Raw genomic sequence first — 18,158 nt, forward strand, 5'->3', positions numbered from 1 at the left:
CAGTTACTCCCTAGGAAAAAAACGGAAAAGAATGACAAAGACTTATACTTTGGAATGATTTTCAAAAATAAATTCGTATTAAGCCATAAATTACGTTTTGACTGCGACGAATACATCAAAGGCATCGTCTTTCTCATGCATTACGTTACTCTCGCGGTTTTACCGTCGATGGCGAGTAAGCAGACCACACGTGTTACAGGTTTCGAGAAAAAAAAAAGAGGGAAAAGTCTTTCAAAACCAAATTCTGAAAACGACATGCTTAAGTGTCAGCTTGGGAAGCAACCACTACATTTTTCATCTTTCTTTAAGAGAAGTATAAATTATAAAGCTTGCTGAAGATTTCAGGGGTGTCGTGTGTAGCCCTTGAGGGAAATTCACATGATTTCCGGCGATACTCGCAACCCTGACGGCTTAGTCCATTTTGCGAAACCAAACCAAACCAAGCGAGATATAGCGAAACTAAAGGAATAATGTAGATATATTTTCAATAAGGTAAAGATAACTTTTACAAGGATTTTGGAGTAATTGTCAATTGATGAGAAGGATTTTTGTTCATTTCGCAAGGAAGTTACTATTTTGCGAAGTCGACTATTTTCACCCTAGGGTGACAACGTGACCTCTTTGATGTGACAAGAATAGATTTAAACATAACAAATTAGTATATTACCAAAGATTTTGGCCTCCTCCCATTTCTTAAACCGTATTAAAATATATTTCGCCCTGTTTAATACAATGAACGTTGTAACTGTACATCTTGTTATGTTACTAAATTACCATGAAAACCACACCCTGTTTAGAGGCATATTTTTAAAGTGACGACTTTGTGCACGTTGAGGAAGGGGTTATCAGCCTCTGCCGTCGGCTTCGGCTGGTAACTCCTACCGAGACCTTGATTATTATGAATATCACACAAACCGAATCAAAAAATTATTTTATTATACATTGAACGGAAAAAGAATAATCACAATAATAAGTGGAACTGATAATTCAGTTCTAAACGTGTAAAAATATACAAATCAGCAAGCAACACAGAGCGTGCCAACTTAACATGATTACCCCTAGAAATCATGCACCACGGTCATACATGACATGATTACCCGTGACCTCGAGTGTCCTTGAAATGATTATTGTATAATCTGCAGCTAGATGAGGTCCTTGGCGCTGATTTCGAAAAATCACAGTACGCTTTCGGCCAATCAGAAAAGAGATAGTGAGTTGAATGTATAATAATACCACCAAATATGTTTGTAACGGCTTTGCCGAAGCAGTGTTTCTTTTTATAATGTCTATATTATTAAGCTCTGCACAAAAATCCAACCAAGAAAGTACTATTTATACAAATATAGGAACACCAATCACGGGCACCTCAATCCAACAGTCAAAATTTTCCTACTCTCGGCAGAGGATCCTCACATACCCCCTCACTTGACCCTCTCTCATTACGCTGGCAATGGCCAGTAAAGCACTTTCCAATTGTTAAAATGACTCCTTGTTAAGGGCCATGTTTCAAGTGAAGGTTAGAACGTGGATGGCCTTACTTTGTTCATAGGAAATTGACTGACTGACAAGATCTGTTTTAAACTTGGTGCTTCCAACCAGCAGAAATCCAATCCACCAAATCAACCTCAGCCAGTACTAAACCGGGTACTGGTACTGGTCACCACATCTTCAAGATTGTGTGTAACAATGACCATGCCTTCCTTCTAAGCTGTGGGTAAATCGCTATCCCTTAACAACAGCAAAACTGTGTCCTCCTCCACATCCAATTAAAGAGGTGATATAATCATGCAGCTTAGAAACCACACTTGGTTGATGAACATTTCGAGTTTCATCTTCACTACCACAAATTCCATGCTCATTCCAACCCCAAGTCATGACTGAACCAGAATCTAAGAATAGAAGAATTCAATGTTTGTACACAAATTTTAAAAGACGAGTAAACTTGTGATCAGTATATCATGTAACTGACACTTATACCTTACCAAAGGTATCATACTATGCCTTCCTACAATATCAATGGATCACACACCAGTGATTGAAAAGTCAGCTAACACCACCCTCCCCAAAGAAAGAATTATCATTAGTATTCAGTATTCAGAGGGTTTTTTCAAACTTTGTGCCAGACATGGACAACATTGCTTCATTAAGGAAAGATGTGCAGATACTATGTCAATTTGTTACTTACCTAAAAGAGCAATGTTGTGTTCAGCACCACACAAAACCTAAATGTAGCAGATAGGACAATCAGAATGCTTACAATTTTTACAGTGGAGCTTTGTATTCTGCCACCTCAGAAAACCACAAATGTATGATTTACAATACTAAAAGGTAAATAAACTTCTTTTTCTATCTTTCTGTTGATCTGTCTGTCTGTCTTTGTCCTACTGTAAGTACATTTAGCTTTTGCTCTCAAAACTACAGAGAGGAGAAGTATTGTGATCCTTTGTAGGACACAGCAGTTTAAGTACTTAAGTTTTCTGTATACAGCTAGATATTCTATGAAAAACTATAGTTTTAAAGGTTTTTAGTCAACTAGTAAATGCTATACCTGATTTGCTCCCCTGACACGAACAACCTCTGCTGGTTCGCTACTAAAGCCGAGTTGTACCACATCATCACCCAAACCTAACTGACCATAATCAGCACGGCCCCATGAAAACACTTTAATGTCTTCTGTAGGGACACATATCAAATTAATGAAACTGTGCATGAACTGAACAAATGAAGCATCAAAAGTATGGTAAAACTGTGAAGCTGATAAAATTTAAGGCATCTAATGGCTTTCCCCCTACATATAGCTGTAGCTCTATCCATCTGGATTAACATGAGAGAGTTATCACTATGTTCCCAATGACAACTAACTTGTATTCAATCAACAGTGTTTGCAAAATGGTGCATCTTGCACTTAGTTTACCATTCTGGTGTTCAAGAGTTGCATGAACATCAGATGGTTTTGCTTTGAAAAATTAAAATTGAAATTTCTATTTTCAGGCTTTCCCAACAGTACGCAAAGTACAATTAGTACCATAACCAAATTTTATTCATGCTATTAGGGCATAAGATTTGTTATTGCCAATATCACTCTACATGTATATTTCCTGTTGAATATTTATCATCTTATATCTTATGTTCATTCTTAAAATAATACTTGACAAATATTTTCATTCAAGGGATGGCAAAGTTACCTGTGACAGCCAGCAGGTGGCTCCAGCCTGTGTGGACTTGTGTAACAGTAACACTTGTTAATAATCCACCAATCAACTGTGGTTTAATAAATATTTGATGTTCAGTTGAATGGATATCTGGAGGTTTGCCACACTGTCCATGTTGATTTGAGCCCCAACAGAAGACATGACCTGAAGCTGAGCATATTCAGATTTACCATCACATTGAACTATCCTCATTCACAACATGTCACCTCATGGCAGTAAAGCTGAAGCAGTACTTTGGGGAGGGGAGGGAAGCCATATCAGGACACCCCTTTTTTTTCTCTATATTTAGAACAATTTTCAATTGAGCAGTCAAAAGTGATCCTGGTCTGCTTTGGTTTCACTTTACTATGCTGTGTGATTGGTCCAGAAAACCTGCACGACTGTCTGAACAACTAAAATTCAAAACTTGGTCAGATGTGTTTTCCAGCATTTCAAGCAGGTTTCCTGCCCTATACTTTGAGTTCAAATTGGTTCATGATGCTAATCTTTCAAAATTCAAAACTTGGTCAGCTGTGTTTTCCAGCACTTCAAGCAGGTTTCCTGCCCTATACTTTGAGTTCAAATTGGTTCATGATGCTAATCTTTGTTCTAATTGGTGGTTTTGATTACTTTCATTTTGGTTTTTTGACACTCAATACAAAACTGTGTGTTACAATTTTCCCACAAAGATCAATTTGTTACTCTTTGTAATTTTCAAACATATCGACACACATGTAAATGAGAAAAAAAACTGAACAATCTGGAAAAAATTGTAAAAATTCTTCTAATGACAATGGCTAAGTGAAGTTTTCAAAAGAGATCAACACAATAAAAAAATAACTTTCATAAACTCTTACTTGTTAATACTGCTGAATGGTATGCTCCTGCCACAACTTCAATTATCTGCTGACCATCTGAGAACAAGACTATATGCAAGTTTGAAGAACTATTAATACCACAGTGCTGATATACACCCTCTATAAAGAGATTTCATGATGTTTCAGCACTAGAAAAATATCACAGGCAAAAATATTACACCAACCCTGTTGTGGAGTTGAACAATTGCCACCAGTTTTCCCAATGCCAAGCTGTCCCTTCTTATTTGCTCCCCAAGACCACACAGATCCATTAGCTTATGTGAAAGATGAAGAAAAAACATTACTGATTTGGAGATGTCAACAGTGAGATTGTATGGTGTGCAATGAACCACTTCCAATAAACTTCTCTTTTCAATATCAATGAATGATCTAGTAAATATGTGGTGAGGGGTTAAAATTATCAGCTCTGAGGGTATCTTCCTGATATAACAGGGTTCTCTTAAACAATGCACAAGGGAGTGTATAGTAGCTGTAAGGGAAGTGAAGGGTTATAGCAAGTGATACTTGTCTAAGACTTAAATTTTCAAAACACAATATTGTAAATGTCTCACGACATGTACAATATGATGCACAAGGTTCTGTCAGCTGTTAATTAAATGCATAATTATTAACAGCTGACAGAATCCAAAAGACAATTGTGTAGACCCCATCATCTTGAATACCAAGGGCAGTAAAAGTTGGTTGAGGTAGCAGGAGTTTAAAAGAAGGGTTTTCCCAGCAAACTTAAGTATGGTGTGTCCAAAAAATGCATACAATACTTCTATTACAAAAAGTTTTAATGACAAGAAACTGAAGCACACTGAAAGACAAAAATAAGAATGTCATGCTGTTTTGGTGTGAACAGTAAATAAATTCACCAGTTGTGTTCATCAGATTTTGGCAACCAGTCCATCCCACATAAACAAACTGAATTCAGTGAGAAAAGATTGGGTACAGGGAGGAAAGGCTACTCTGTTGATGAATTTTTAAAGACAAATTTTTATAATGTTCTTGGAACAAAAGCTGCACCATTAGGGTTGTAACGCAGTCTACCCTTAATCTGGTGAAATCCTTAAATGAGAAGTATACTCTAAAAGCTGGTTAATTTTTATCCCTGTTGTCAAAAAGTGTACAGGAAATTATTTTAGTGACTGAATTTTGAGATTTGAAAGTGTACCCTTACTTTGCCTATGGAAACTGTTACATTGCTCAATAACCTGGCAGTTAAACTGTAGTGTAACAGACTTAAGTTCACAACATGGTTGTACTGGAAAATTCATACTGCACCAGAGCTTGAGCTAAAATGAAGAGTGTAACCCAAACCTAGGACATTATGCACGACTGGCAAGGTTTGTGACTTTTTTACAAAACGTCTCTGTCAAAATCCTATTTTTAGTACATACTCAGTCAATCTTAAAAAAGATTCTGTTGTTCCTTTGAACCTCAGAGGCAAAATAAAAAATACACTTTCTGCAATATATTTCTTCTGTAAAGCTTTGTCTGACTCACCCAAAGCAACCAGAGAATGCCTTAGTCCTGCTGCAGTACTGATGACTTCTTCATATGTGAAATACTACTAGAGAGTAGATAAAGAAGAAAAAGAAAGAAGAATTCCTATACATTGTTGGAAGTGATTGAGTTGCTGACTGAACAAACATGGCATTGGGAAATCAAGAAAACAACTATTTTCTGGACAGGGTTGTTGATATATTTTAACCACATAAATGCAGTATTGTGCAAGAGTACATGCAAACAAAATACAGCAAATTTCTTTTTTTGTTCTCCTAATCTTTTGTTGAAAGTGTGAAAAAATTTATGACTGAAAGCTTAAGCCCTTTTAAGCAACATTTCATGAGCACAAGGGATGATTTTTTTGTCACATTTTTTTAAAATTTGTGATGGAAAGCATCTTCTTGATCAATAGTATTCCAAATTTCACTTTGAATATCTGTAATTTCTAACATCTGAATTACTGTAAGCTCCATAATCAGTCACTTATCTAGGAGTAAAGTGTGAATCAGTTAGCTACAGTGTAATGCTAAATGAGTTTTTGATAGAAATTTTTGGGAAGATGTTTGTTTTCTGCACTTAGTAACTTGACTGGTGAAATCAAGTATAACTAGCCTTGAAGTTAAATTTTTTCCAAACCTCTCCTGAATTACAGTCAACTTGCCAACAGTCCAACTCAATAATTATCTCGTTTGTGTCTGAAGCAGATATAGTCATTGGCGATGTTTACTTTGCTTTATTCGCCTTGAGATCCTTATAAACTTTGTTGCAAATTAAAAGAATTGCTTTTTACTAAAGATCTTGTCTAGAAAGCCAAGTTTTCTTTAAAAAATCTGAGCGATTGACATGATGAGTCTTTACGGTTTTGTTGTCGCACAATAACTCGTTCGCATCTTAAGCTGTTATAGTCATTGGTGATGTTCACCAATGTTCACCAATGTTTAAGCTTCTGTTTGATGTTCACCAATGTTCACCAGTGTTTTTTTACTAAATATCGTTTACTTTTCCGTATTTTTAACTTCTAATAAGTTGTATTGGATTGAGGACCAACTCACCGACGTCTCTACTAGATTTTATATGTCGGTGAGTTGGCATCGGCGAGTTGGTCCATCGGTGAGTTGACTGGATACCCCTCTGCTAAAACTCCATCAGAAGTGGATCAAAATTTCAGAATCAGCTGATCTGAATTAATAGGTTCTGACAGTGATTCCATTTTGAATGGACCAGTCTCACCAGCCAGTTGTGAGTTACCATGACCAAAAATACATCCCTCAGTACTTTTAAGAGTTAGAAAGAAGAATAGGAAATTCAATTTTTGTCAAGCTTATGGACTTAAAAAGCAATTTTTGAAAAGAACATAAAAGACAAAAGATATGCGTTGTATGTTATCTTTGACGTAGAGTTCAATACAAAATTAAAAACAAAAAAGAACATTCACACAATTGTGAATACCTGAGATTTTGCAGGTGTGGTCATGTGACCACCAAGTTTTTCTATACCTAGTTGTCCAAATGCATTTGAGCCCCAAACAAACAAACCGGCATCTGAAAAAATAAATTGAGTGAGGATAAAACCAAATTTAAACTGATTGAAGAGCTGAGTGCACGGCCATGAGAAAAGCAGTCTTGTTTTTAACACATTGATTCTTTCAGCAACCTTTGGCATTCATCTTTGGAAGACTTGAGCAAAGTTCAGAGGTCCTCATTATACAACCATTGATTTTTGGAGGTATGGAACTTCCATAAAAGTTAGGTAACACAGACATGGATATCATAAGCACTTGAATTGAGAAAGGTGAAGGTAGAGTGTCTCAACAAATATATTGTGATTGAGTTACAAGAAAAAATACTCAAAAAATGTTAAATACGAGATATATTTTGATAGCATGTGACTAAATTTGTAATGCACAAACAGTAATTGATGATCTAATTGAAAAAGAGAAGCATTTATTGTTTGGGAGTCATCAAGCTAAACAAGTTAAATGTGCTGTGCAATGTACTTAAAGCAAATTTAAAACTCAGTGTTACCAGTAACAGCTAAGGTATGATTCCATCCACATGAAACTGTTTTGACACAACTGAGACCTTGAACATGGCACAAAATTTGACGATCTTCTGTATCACCAAGTCCCAGCTGACCTTTGTTATTCCAACCACACATGAACAGCTTGCCCTTGCCTGAAAATAATTTAAAACAATTATTGGATGAGATTAAGGACAACCTTGTCATTTTATTGAAGGTAGGTAGATAGAAATGTCACACAAATGGTGAAATGTTTTTCTTGACACAGAGATATTCAAAGGACCCCATTTTTCAACTCTTAAAATTCTCAATTCACAATCCCACTGTAAACCCACTGAAACTTTTCAGTGTACACACTTCTCATCCTGTCACCCTTTTAATATGAAAAGGGGTTTTATCAAAAGAGAAGCACTAAGTCTTTTAAGAACCAACTTAGTAAGGAGAATTTTGACAAACACAAACAAGATCTTCAACAAAGACTCTGTAACAGAGGCTATCCTATGACGCTTGTTCATAAAATCCATCACAACAAAGACCCTTCATAACAAAACAAAGAAGGTGAAAGAAATTTTACCATTTGTTACCACTTATAATACAGCCATATCAAATCTTAAAAAGGTTCTCATGAAAAACTGGCACACCCTTCAACAGCAGCCTAGACTTACACATATCTTTTAACCAGCCACCGATTTTATCTTACAGGAAGGAAAAATCACACAAGGACATTTCAATCCATGCAAAACTTCCTTCAATCATGGTGCAATCATAAAAACAAGTAAACAAAGAAGCACCTTCAAACAGTTGGTTTCCAACCCAGAAGGAAATTTACATTATGATTGTTTTCTGCTGGCAACATGCTTAGCTGACCGCAACTCAACTAAGCCAACAAAGCTGGCCCCTTACCATTCCTTCATTTTTACTTTGAACCTTTTTAGTTGATCATTCATAGCCAACGTAGAGGCTGAGGACTTGTAGACTTTATTGAAAATTAACGCAAAAGGCAAAGGATTCAAGAAATAATAATAAAAATAAAACTAATCAGAAAAATGGTGATAAGTAATGCTCTGGAGCTGACCAAGTTGACTTAGGGATTTAATATCTACTTGTGCAACTACAAACTCATTTTTGGGCATCAGATTCTCCTTTCTTAAAGATATGATATGTGATTTTCCATGAAGGACTATGGATGCAACTATGCTATTTATTTACCCCAAAGCACAGTTAAAAGTATGGTACAGGAGCAGAGCGTTACTTTTAGGCCAGCATTTGCTGGGAACACAGTGGGCTCTCGCTCTATGAAAGAGAGAGAAAACTGCATTGAACAACAAAGAAAATGGGTGGACGTCTTGCTTACAGATGAATTACATGCACAAAATTATCTACAAGAAGAAGAATATGGAAAGATCCAACTCAGTACTTAACTTGGTGTTTACCACAGTACCTGATTCAGGTCCTGTGATTTCAAAAACTCCCTCCCTAAATGGTCATAATCCAGAAAAAATGGCGTTTAATCCAAAGTGTCATCAAAGGATCTGAAATACAACTGACGTGTCTTCTTTTGAAGGAATCATGCTCCTTTAACCTTTACATCCTAACATCAGTACCCATATTCTCTACACTCTTCCCAATACATTTTATTTGGTACTAATAAGGACAAGTTGTTCAACAATCACAGCTTGGCGATCACTTCCTTTACGCTCATGATCTTAGTAAATCACTGAACAGCATCATTGTAAAGGGAAATAAGATGCTGGGTCACTCTTACAGTGCAGGAGTTAAAAGGTTACATGGTAATGGCCTCAAAAAAACATTTCCAGATCACAAAATCAGAACACTTATGAAAAACTCCAGGTACATAACCTGTGATAATTGCTGTATGTCCTCCACCTCCGTCTATCGCCGCTACAACACTGTTTTTTAGGTGACAACTTGCACCGACGTTTTCCGGAAATGAGACATCGTTCTTGTGGCCACAACAAAGTTGTCCATAGCTGTTTGCCCCCTAAATACCACGATGCAAATAATTTGATTGTAATTCCTTGTTTGCTTTTGGTTGCAGTTACATTTAAGGTCAATTACGCCTTTCTTACCCACGAAAACAGTTCACTTTTTGATGCTTTCTTCAAAGACGTCCCATCCGCCATTTTTGTTTGGTAAGGACGTTGTGTAATGATCCCACATCGTACCAACTCTATTAAGGCCGAAGAGGGTTGGCGAGGGAACCGGAAAGGGAATGTTTACCCATCGACATCAATTCCAAGCGCTTGACAGAAAGAACTCATTTAATTTCCCGACACACTTAACAAAAATCCCACCACGAATTGTAGTGACCTGTGATTAGAATATCAGGCTAAGAACTTCTCAAACCATTCCGCTGGCCAGAGTAATGGACTAATAATGTGTCACCTTGAGACCACAGTAGAAAAATTGTAACGTTGCAACAAATTATCAGTGGGAATAACAAGGAGTATATTCTTTAACCTAAGGGGCTAAAAGTCATCTTCACTTGAATCTGCTTTCTATGGAGTGGAGATTGATCAAGCACAGTTGTCTACCAGTACTTTGCATTCCACCTTCATAAGACACATTGTAAAAGAGAGCTTTAAGACTTTTGTTGAGCAATAGAAAGCTTAGTTACTTCAAACCAGATACTTTTTTGTACCCTGAAGTTATACTTATATCATTCTACAAATGCAATGGGCCATCAAAATTGAGAATGTTCTCCTTTCCAAACAAAATGCACTATCCAACCACTTATGACTCTTGAATATTTGCAAAATAAGCAAAGTTATTTTTAACAAAGGTTGACAATTGGCTACTGTTAAGATAGAAGACCAAACAACCATTTGCTTAAGATTATAATAATAATAATAAAATCTTTATTACCGTGTCAATGTATTTAGCTCATAGAGCTAATTGGGGACACCTACTATTACAAAATTAATAAAAAACTATGTACAGTATCATAATAAGTAACAATATAGCCGATAAACTATGCATTAAAATTTAAACATATTTAGAAATATTAACAATGTTCAGATAACATAAAAATACTTGTACAATGCATATAATTAGAAAAAATCACGTGCTGCAAAGATTGCAGCAGTTGCCACTGTCTTCCACTAGGCTGGCCAGGTCAACTCTACGGATTTTAGTTTTAAAGATGCTAAGGCTTGGTAGTTCACACATACCATTTTCTAATTTGGACCAGATATATGGTCCTCGATACCTAAGTGGGTGTTTACCATAGCGTATAGTATTAAATCGTGGTATTTCAAAGTCACTATTCCTAAGGTTATAACGAGTACCTTTTCGAGTAAATATCTCAGATATGTAGCTAGGTACTAGATCGTTCTTTACTTTATACATTAGTATTGCTATGTCCTGTAAGCGTCTATTATGAAGCGTAGGTAACTTAGCACGCTTAAGAAGTTCCTCACATGTCTCTGTTGTTGTATTGTAAGCATTAAAAAAATTTTATTGTAAGCAAAAACTCTTTCAGAGATATTCTTTATTTTCTAACCTTAAAACAATTTTCTAACACTAAGAGTAGACAATAATGCATAAGTTTGAATAAGGATCATGAAGAAAAATATCCAAAGACTAGAACTGGATTTCATTCTGCCCCTAAAAGAGTGAATACTCTTATGCTTTATATGGATTTCCTTCACCTTTATGCTGTAAAATACAAAAGAATAGATAAAGAAGTAAGTATCCCCAAATATGTTATATTCTGTTAATACACTCTAATCAGAAAAGCACCTGAACAAAATTACATCTTCATACAGGTTATTTTATATCTGTGTACCCAAGTATTTTAAAGATTTTGTGCCTTTAAGTTTATTAAAAGGCATTTTCTTGTGTAAATGTAGTTGTCTTGTTCAAAAGCAGTTTTTCTCCAAAAGACCTCAGACTTGTCAACAGGAGTAACAACCAGCAAAGAGTCCCACAATACAAGTTTGGTAAGATGTGAAACCACAAAGCACTAACAATAACAACAAGACAGATCCAGGAGAAATTAAAGACAGATTTCCCAAGGCAAACATGAAGAAAGAAAAAAAAATCAAAAGCAAACAACAAAACAAAACCCAATGTAAATAAAATTGGAAGCTGAGTTTGTGGAGATAATTTTAACTATTGTGCAAATGAAATAAGACATGTTCAAACCTGATAAAATATTCTGTTCATCCTAACTGAGGAATAGAAAAAACATACTGGTTAATTTTTTCCCCTTTCCACACTATTTACTATGAAAATAAAAGCTGATATTGTGAGAGCTCTGTGAGGTTATTTTAATCAGATGTTCATACGAACGAGACATCATTTCTTCACTGCCCATCACAATGTTCTTACTCCAAAGTACATGTACACGTACATTGATAGAAACAAGAATTCACTACAATAAAGTGTGATGATGGAGAATTTTTAAGGCTAATAAGAATGTAAAATATCACAAAAGCATGGACTATGTCTTGTCATGGAAAAGAAAATGGCACAAATGTTGCAACAGTCCGTGTTATTTTGAGTCTTTTATCAACAGTGAAGGACTCCTCAAAATATAGGTGATGTATGCTGGCATATCAAGATTATGATTACATCTGCTTTATACAGTGGGTTTAAGCTGGACATATTTTACATTTGTTAGCATTAATTTATTTATATTTCAACAAGAATAAACACACCTTTCAGAGCTACCTTACTGACTTTCCTCTTGCACCAAAGCACATTTCAGCTTTCCTTCTGTTGGGAATTTGTTGTCAATCACCCTTAACCATTTTCAGATCTGCTGTAGCAGAGGGTAGTGGATGCAAATAAATTTTATAGAGAAAGAAGAAAAATGCAAAGATCTCTTCATTTTTTATAAATGAGACCTGAGAATTACTTGCTTGAGGTAAAATTGAAACCACTTAACAATAATCTGATACACTAATTTTGCTTTGCCTTGAGCTCTAAGATTGGTTCACAAAACCAACACCACCTTCTCTAACAGTCAATTGCAAAATTAAACTTGATCACAACTTTGATACTTCAATTTCCCTCCAATTTAAATCATTCATTTGAAATACAATCATAATTGGAGAATTACATTGTGCAAAAAGTTTATCATCAGTAGACATATTCACATTCCTCACAAACAATCAGAACAGGTCTGTGAAATATCTCATCACATGACAAACACATAACCTTACATGGGTTACAAAAATGGTACCAAATCAAGACAACTAAACATGCTCAGTGTAAACAACTTACATAAAAACCTTTGCACTGCATCACAAGGCAACAACCCCACAAGGACAGTTATCTTGGTTGACCAAATCCTAAGACAAACACAACAAAATCTCACTGGTCCATCTTTCTAAGTATAATTAAAGAGGTATAAGCTCACTGTTTCTTGAAGAAGTCAAGACAAGAGTATTGCATCATGCAAATCAAACTTAAATCCAACAAATTCTAGCATCATTGACTACTGTGTATCTAAGGCTGGATTCACAACATACCAAATCCATTTCGGATCAAGAGTAAAATTTGCTAAGCCTCTTTTTATACACTGTAGTGAATGCATGGAAGGTTTTCCTACTATTCATCAGCATAAATTTTTCTCTAACAAAGGAAAAGCCTAGCATTGATGGTCTTTGGAGAAAATAGCACCCTTTGTTAAAAGCTTGAACAGTTTCAATTTCAGAGGCCACATAGCCAAAGAATGCTTCTCATTAATTTTCAGTTCTAAAAGTAATAAAAGTAACAACTATGATTTCAACAAAAGGCATAACACTTACATGGATACTGTCTACCTCCTATCTCTAATTTTGTACTCACAACACTTGAAACAAAGTGCACAGACAAAATACAATTGTTTCATTAACTATGTGATGCTGTCTCTGATAATCAAAGTTCAACAGAAGCATTCAGTCATATGCTTGTCGTATTGTTCTTCATTGACAGCATAGAATACTTGTTATAGTAGTTAAAAGGAATTCTTGATAAGGTTCACCAGAATGTGATGGTTACCTCATTGCAAGTAAAGTACAATGTGAGATTGGTGGTGTCTCCAAGGTAAAGTTGATTTAAATCTGGAACACAAAGGAGAATGGTTGAAAAAAGTTTTAAATATAAGAGGGGAAAGTTTCAAAAGAAACTATGGTGTTAGGCTGGTGGGGGGAAGAAATATTGCAAGGTTGTTTGGTTTTATAAACTGAGTTGATAATGTAAGTTGACTATCACAAAGTTTCTTTAAGGTGACAATCCAAGCTTTGAAAAAGGGCTATGATGCAGAGATGACACACAAAATGACAGCTTTAGAAACTATTTATGGTAACCAGTATACATCATCAACTCAGTTGATGAAAATATGAATGATTAAAAAAATAAGATAACCATAAGTGAGGTTGGGGCACTAATTTCCCTAATCATTTTTACTAACAGACTTAAAAAATAAACAATTCAAATGACAAACTATACCAAAATAAAATCCTAGTAAAATTGTATTCAAGGAAAACCACTCAGACTGTGTTACAGAGAATATTTTACTCTTCAATGCTTCTGTAGTGAAACTCCAAGCGAGCTGGGATTATTCGAGTCATCACAGTGGTTTCCCCAACAACTTAACCACTTCAATCACCACAAAAAAAGAAATAACTAACAAACGGCAGTGAAACTAAAAAAAATTATTACCTTATGCCAGAGAGAGAAAATGCACTCTGGTAATGAGTCAGACATATTAACTACCCAAACAGCTACAACAAGAATTACAACACAAACTCTTAGATAATCCATTAGATTTCAAGTTAAAACGCATTAATTCCAAATTGCAACTAAGAAAGGTTTTCAAGAACATCATTGGGTTAGGGGCAACCCAACAACAAGTAACACGAGATGCTACGGTACCACTCGAATGTACAGCAGCACCCCCACGCGCGTCCAGCACGTGTGAATAATTCCCGTTGCTTCAGGAAAAAATTTGACCAAACCTCTCTACATGTGATACCTTAGTTTGTTTAGACAGCAAAAAAAGTTCCAGATTGTGCAGTATTTCCTGAACCATTCTGTAACCGTCATCAACACCAAACTATCGCAATCTATTAAAAAAATGGATCGACATTAGAACGTACGTGGAATTTACATCAACCATGAGCTTCTTGAAACACTCTCGACCTTCAAATAAACAATTATTCCACTCAGACGAGAAAAATTTGAGAATGCTTTTTTCTTCAACGTTTCCGTAAAGAAACTCAAAGCGAGCTGGGATTATTCTAGTCATCACGGTGGAATTTTCAAGTGAAAACCTCATCCATGACTTCATGGTTCAAATTACATGTTCCCCTTTTTTAAACGCCGACTACGCTCAGCTCAACCTTGCAAGACAAATGATGTAATGGATAGTGTTGTACCTTAACATTGAAAAATTCAGTTCTACTAAACAGTCAAAGCATAGGTCCTCGAGGAAAGCGAAATTCGCAACCACCAACAAAGCAAGGCGATACTCGACCCAACACGTGCTATTAAAGAGGAACAGACCGCAAAGGAATTGGGGAATGAAATCGAAGCCTATGCCGCTTTGCAAGACGGGTAAATTAAAAGTCTGGAATGGACTCGGGAATTCAAGGTTAGGAATACGATTTCTTTTTGGGGGCACGCTCATTTGAGGGGATGAGTTTATTTCTCTGTCTTCATGCTGACTTAAGGCTGAATAAGATCCTTTGTTTTACTTAACTGCCGTGTTGTATGGTCAATTTTGGGAAAAGAAGCGTGGAAAACCAACAAGGATTTCTCTTGAGCTGTTGAACAGAAGGAATATGCATGACTCCCATTACTCACAAACTACCATTACCAATTTTATTAAGTTTCTGTAGGGAGCATATGACGAAAAATTCAAGAATTTATGTCCTTCTAATACGGTGCACGGGCGAAAGGAGAATTGAGCGCAAGAATGGCAAGCCTTGAACCTTAAGAGCTTGTCAGCTCACCCGGTATTTCGAGTTTTGAAACCAAAGTGGTAAGAAATGCAATCGGGCTGTGAGAAGCAATGAAATTTGACGCCCAAACACCAAAAGACTCCTGAGACCAGAAACGGAGGTGGAGGTCAGAGAACCTCCACGAAAATAATTTTATGGAGCGAAACGTGTAAGAAACGGCTTCCATCCTGAGTTAGGCTTTGTTTTCATTTCGTAAGAACGGTAAAAAAGATTACTATGAATAAATCAAAATAACTACACTGTAATGAAATTGAATTATACAAATGGTCTTCGTGAAAAGGATGGAGAGCCATGATATTTCACTAGAGTAGTCTCTCTGATTAATTCGGTGGATAGTTGGACAACAGCTTTATTGAAATGAATGCTAATTTTGTTCATAAAAACTATTCCTTACAGTTGATATCACAACCATCCTAATATAATACAGTCGTCTCCTCTATTTAGTAAATATTCATGCATCTGTAGCCACTGTAATGCTATACCTTATCCTTTCTTGGTGTACAAAATTATACAATATTTTCAAACTTAAAACAAAACAAAAACAACAAAAATATATTAATACAGTTAATTGAGTAAAAAGTTTTGTTCTGTTTCTTAGCCGCAGATCCAGAGATATTCGTTTTAAAAGTATGCAGCTGATATGAAACTCTCGCATTGAATTTCATATAAACTTGTTAGTTTTAGATCAGGATAACGAACATCAGGCATAGAACCAAATAGAGTTTTATAAAATTTTTAAATATTCAAGCCAGACAAATGCTAACCATAACAGACAAGTGTAGTTGCTCAACAATGCTTCTGTCGATATTGAAACTAGACATTCTTCGACGGTATGAGAAGTTATAAAATTGAAATTATCAAATTTCTTTGGTTAGGTAAACATCGGGCAATTTTCCTTGATTGGAACTGGTTAAATTTTTCTAGAGTACAAGTTACCCAAATCAATGACAAAATAATCTCCCTCAACCAGAAGGAAATCCTAGTTATTTATGTTGTTATGAATCATCCAATGTTTACAGATTTCTTCGAAACGTTCAAACATCATTTGAATTCGAGCAGCTCGATTTCAGTCTTTTCCTTGTTTCTGGATCAGAAGCCAGACGCTTTGCTTTTGTTTTTGTGGCCTCCATCTGATAGCAGGTCATGATCCCTTCTTTAATGTACTCTTTAATCAGGTTGTAGGACAGTTCTCCGCCTCGACTCTTCTCTATTTTCTCGCCGATTACGATGGTTTTTACGCCACTAAGCTTGATCATTGGAGCACATTCATCACATGGAGGCTTGGTAACAAACAGGATTCCGTCTGTCAAATCCTTGACATTCCTTACCATCAGAGCGTTTTGCTCGGCGTGGATAACATAGGGAAACTTTTTTTGAAGCGCACGGTCGTCATCAGAAGCTCTTGGAAACTCGCCATACAATGCTTTGGATGGGAAGCCATTCCAACCCAGAGACACGATATCTGGAACTTGACCTCTAACAATGACAGCTCCTACACCAGTCTTGGGGTCATCTGTCTGTCTAGCAAGCATTTTCGCAAAAATCATCATGTGGTAAGCTGTTTTAGAGTCTGGAAAGTTGTCAGCATCGCAATCAGGAACGACACGAGAGTCAGACGTAAGCTTAACCTTTGGGAAAGCAACACCTTTGTCCATAGGGGCCTTGACAACGGCGATCCATTTTATCAAGGATTTGAAATCGTTGTCAACCTGAGATTTCATCTTGCCCTCAAAGCATGGCCAAGGAAGACTTGCCTGGGCGCGAGCAAACCACTCGGCGCTCCACCCGCATTTTTTCAAGAGGTTATCGCGACATTCGCTGATGTCATCTGGTGTTATTATTTCTTTCGGTAACTTGTCCTCGAGTTTGTCCAAAACCTTTTGTTCAACGCAAGGAACGAACACGGATTGACCGACGGAACTGTTTTTGAAGAGGTTATCCGCTCTTGCTATTTCTCCTTCGTTTTCTGATTCTGGTTCTATTGGTAGGTAGAACACACGAGAAACTTTTGACTGTACAAGGAGTTTAGCACAAAGGGAACAAGGCTTCCGGGATACAAACACTTTACAACCTTCAAGCTTTCCACAGTGGTTAACCATAACACGGGCGACTCCGTGGACGCCATCGCGACTACAGTCGGCAGCCAAGACACGATCGGTTGGCAATACGAACACTACACCGACTTTGTTAAGTCGTTTGGCACTGCTTGTTTGTTCCACGACCGGAAACTCTTCCATCCAAAGCGCTAATACCATGTACAAATTCTCTTTCGTTATTCTGGTCTCGCGTTGTTCACACTCGTTTCCTTTAGATCCATTCGGTACACTCGGTTTTGGAGAAGTGGAGCGCATCAGTTCATTTTCCAGTTCTGATTTCTCCTCCATTGACTCAAGATTTCGACAATCAAAGTTAATGATCGAAACTTATTAGTCTCAATCAAGTGTCAAATGGAACAGGATAATGCCAGTATATATATACGAACCCTGCATGTTTAAAATTCCGGGAGATTAAGACGGGATTTTTTTCCTTGGAGCATAATTTCAATTTCGATTTTGTCATCGCTCAAAAGAACTCCTTTATTCTCTGGAAAAATTCAGTACAGGGGT

The 18,158-nt window shown here is 36.4% G+C and overlaps 2 protein-coding genes and 1 long non-coding RNA gene across 6 annotated transcripts; all 3 read right to left on the reverse strand.

Annotated features, from left to right (window-relative positions):
• Positions 1-922: 922 nt before the first annotated feature.
• LOC131798729 (secretion-regulating guanine nucleotide exchange factor) lies at positions 923-9,871 on the reverse strand. 3 transcript variants are annotated; one of them, XM_066164017.1, is made up of 11 exons: positions 9,670-9,871; positions 9,440-9,581; positions 7,585-7,734; positions 7,010-7,101; positions 5,558-5,621; positions 4,234-4,323; positions 4,049-4,117; positions 3,186-3,362; positions 2,549-2,670; positions 2,186-2,222; positions 923-1,889 (listed from the first exon to the last, which is right to left on the reverse strand). In XM_066164017.1, the coding sequence occupies exons 1-11, from the start codon at positions 9,721-9,723 to the stop codon at positions 1,723-1,725; spliced, it is 1,164 nt and encodes a 387-aa protein (XP_066020114.1). In that variant the 5' UTR covers positions 9,724-9,871; the 3' UTR covers positions 923-1,722. The 3 variants fall into 3 exon arrangements, with proteins under 3 accessions (XP_066020114.1, XP_058972380.2, XP_066020115.1); XM_059116397.2 differs by having other exon boundaries at positions 2,549-2,673; positions 9,670-9,868; XM_066164018.1 differs by lacking the exon at positions 9,670-9,871 and adding an exon at positions 9,021-9,055 and having other exon boundaries at positions 924-1,889; positions 2,549-2,673; positions 9,440-9,523.
• A 567-nt stretch (positions 9,872-10,438) lies between these two features.
• On the reverse strand, positions 10,439-15,095 carry LOC131798728 (uncharacterized). 2 transcript variants are annotated; one of them, XR_009341333.2, is made up of 7 exons: positions 14,968-15,095; positions 14,565-14,655; positions 13,589-13,650; positions 12,830-12,897; positions 12,262-12,362; positions 11,747-11,772; positions 10,439-11,257 (listed from the first exon to the last, which is right to left on the reverse strand). It is a non-coding gene; the product is annotated as an uncharacterized lncRNA (long non-coding RNA). The 2 variants fall into 2 exon arrangements; XR_009341332.2 differs by having other exon boundaries at positions 12,262-12,365.
• Positions 15,096-15,896: 801 nt separating this feature from the next.
• LOC131771793 (cytidine and dCMP deaminase domain-containing protein 1) lies at positions 15,897-18,079 on the reverse strand. Its single transcript, XM_059087661.2, has one exon. It carries the CDS (start codon positions 17,934-17,936, stop codon positions 16,587-16,589), a length of 1,350 nt encoding a protein of 449 aa, XP_058943644.1. The 5' UTR covers positions 17,937-18,079; the 3' UTR covers positions 15,897-16,586.
• Positions 18,080-18,158: the final 79 nt, after the last annotated feature.

This window comes from Pocillopora verrucosa, chromosome 3, assembly GCF_036669915.1.
Source record: "Pocillopora verrucosa isolate sample1 chromosome 3, ASM3666991v2, whole genome shotgun sequence".
NCBI lineage: Eukaryota > Metazoa > Cnidaria > Anthozoa > Scleractinia > Pocilloporidae > Pocillopora > Pocillopora verrucosa.

What these genes read in the sequence shown, in the direction of transcription:
- LOC131798729 (XM_059116397.2), bottom strand. Translation starts at nt 9,723, where the DNA reads ATGGCGGATGGGACGTCTTTGAAGAAAGCATCAAAAAGTGAACTGTTT. An exon ending in GCATTCTCTGGTTGCTTTGG is followed by an intron (nt 4,324 to 5,557) that starts GTGAGTCAGACA and finishes CTTTCACATAAG; the next exon opens with CTAATGGATCTGTGTGGTCT. An exon ending in CCACCTGCTGGCTGTCACAG is followed by an intron (nt 2,674 to 3,185) that starts GTAACTTTGCCA and finishes GTGTCCCTACAG; the next exon opens with AAGACATTAAAGTGTTTTCA.
- LOC131771793 (XM_059087661.2), bottom strand. Translation starts at nt 17,936, where the DNA reads ATGGAGGAGAAATCAGAACTGGAAAATGAACTGATGCGCTCCACTTCT.